The sequence below is a fragment of the Aplysia californica genome, unplaced genomic scaffold (genome assembly GCF_000002075.1).
Source record: "Aplysia californica isolate F4 #8 unplaced genomic scaffold, AplCal3.0 scaffold00647, whole genome shotgun sequence".
Lineage (NCBI taxonomy): Eukaryota > Metazoa > Mollusca > Gastropoda > Aplysiida > Aplysiidae > Aplysia > Aplysia californica.
Genome location: NW_004797917.1, coordinates 205,060 through 206,607, shown reverse-complemented (window position 1 = coordinate 206,607; position 1,548 = coordinate 205,060). Strand labels below are relative to the sequence as shown.

The 1,548-nt window shown below is 48.8% G+C and overlaps 1 protein-coding gene across 1 annotated transcript in view; it reads right to left on the bottom strand.

Annotated features, from left to right (window-relative positions):
- Nucleotides 1-1,119, bottom strand: part of LOC101850598 (cytospin-A) — a gene marked incomplete at its 5' end in the record, with an annotated part of 15,410 nt that extends 14,291 nt beyond the window's left edge. The window contains 1 exon segment of the mRNA XM_035972323.1: nt 361-1,119. Within this exon segment, the coding sequence (XP_035828216.1) occupies nt 361-1,119 (759 nt within the window).
- Between the last annotated feature and the right edge of the window lie 429 nt (nt 1,120-1,548).

Genomic DNA, 1,548 nt, shown 5'->3' with positions numbered 1-1,548 from the left:
CCCCCATCATCATCACCAACACCATCATTAGCTGCATATATCTGAACATATACTGCCATCTTCCTTCAGGACAGGCAATTACAGCAACTTCCAAGTAATTTTCCGCCATAACAAGGTCTAACATCTGCATCAAATATTAAGAACATGTTTACTTAACTAACATTATTATGTGTTACTACATTATTTCATCAAAATAGGACACACGATCACTCCCCCCTCCCCCCCAAAAAATAAAAAATCAACAAAACCAACGAAATACACACAAACACACACACACACACACCATTTCTTTTTTTTCTTTTTGACTGCTCCCACCACCATTTTTTTTTTGTTTTTTTGGACAACTCGTTTTAACATTACCTGCAGCGTGGCCTGCAGCTCTTCCGTGGTGGAGTAGTTGGTCTCCTCCATCTGCAGGATGCGCTCCGTGAGGCAGGCCACAGAAGCCTCGCTCAATCCGCCGTCACTGTTGGCCGACTTGTTGCTCTGTTTGTCCCAGTTGGCGCCCTCCAGCGACAGCACCGACGGGTGGTCGGGCGTGCCGCACAGGTCCGGGAGGGACAGGCCCGGCTCTGAGGCCGACAGGGAGGTGGAGCGACGCAGCTCGGAAGCCCCGCCCTCTCCGATGACAAGGTGTCCAGAGGATGAGTCTTTGTGGTGGTGGGCGTGGTCGTCATGGTGGTGAGAGGAGGAGGAACCTGGGATAAGGATGGGCCCCGACGAGCCGGTGAGGAGGTGTGAGGAGGACGATGTGGAAGGAGGCGGGAGGGATGCGGAGGAGAATGTGGGCGGAGCTATGTGGTGGTGGTTGTTGTGATGGGAGGAGGAGAGGGAGTGAGGAAGACCGCCTTTCGCCCCGCCTCCATCAGTGGACAGGCTGTCACAACTAGTACTTTTGGGTAAACACTCAGTGTCTGATTGGCTTTCCTGGCCCTTGGAGGTGGAGCCTGTGTTGGGGGCGGAGGAAGAGGCGGGGCCTGTGGAGAACTTAAGGAGGAGTTTCTCCGAGTCTGTGATCTGCTCGGCCGGGTAGCCAAGCTCGTGCAGGCGGTCGTTGAGCTGTTTGTTCTGGTGTCTCAGCAGCTCCAGCTCTTCTTTGAGATGGGTGCAGCCAGACACCTAATTGGGGGAGGGGGGAGGAGAGAGTTAGAGATTCACTCAGTCAGCAACTAGAAACCCCCCCCCAAAAAACAATCGAAAGAAGGTGAAGGAAGCAAGGAAGGAAGATAAGTAGGAAGGCAGGAATGGAGGAAGGAGAAAGAGAAAGAAAAAAGATAGATGAAAAAAGAAAAAAGAAGAAAAAGTACAAACAAATGAAAGAACAAACAAATTGAAGAACAAATGAACGGACGAAGGAGCAGACAAAAGAAAGACAGAAAGAAAGAAAGACAGACAGGCAGAAAGAAGGAAAAAGAAAGAAGAAAAAGAATGAAAAAAGAAAAAAAGAAAGAGAGAAAGAAAGAAAGAAAGAGAGAAAGAGAGAAAGAAAGAAAGAAAGAAAGAAAAATTACATAACAGCAGTTACCCACAGGGCAAATAAACAGAAAG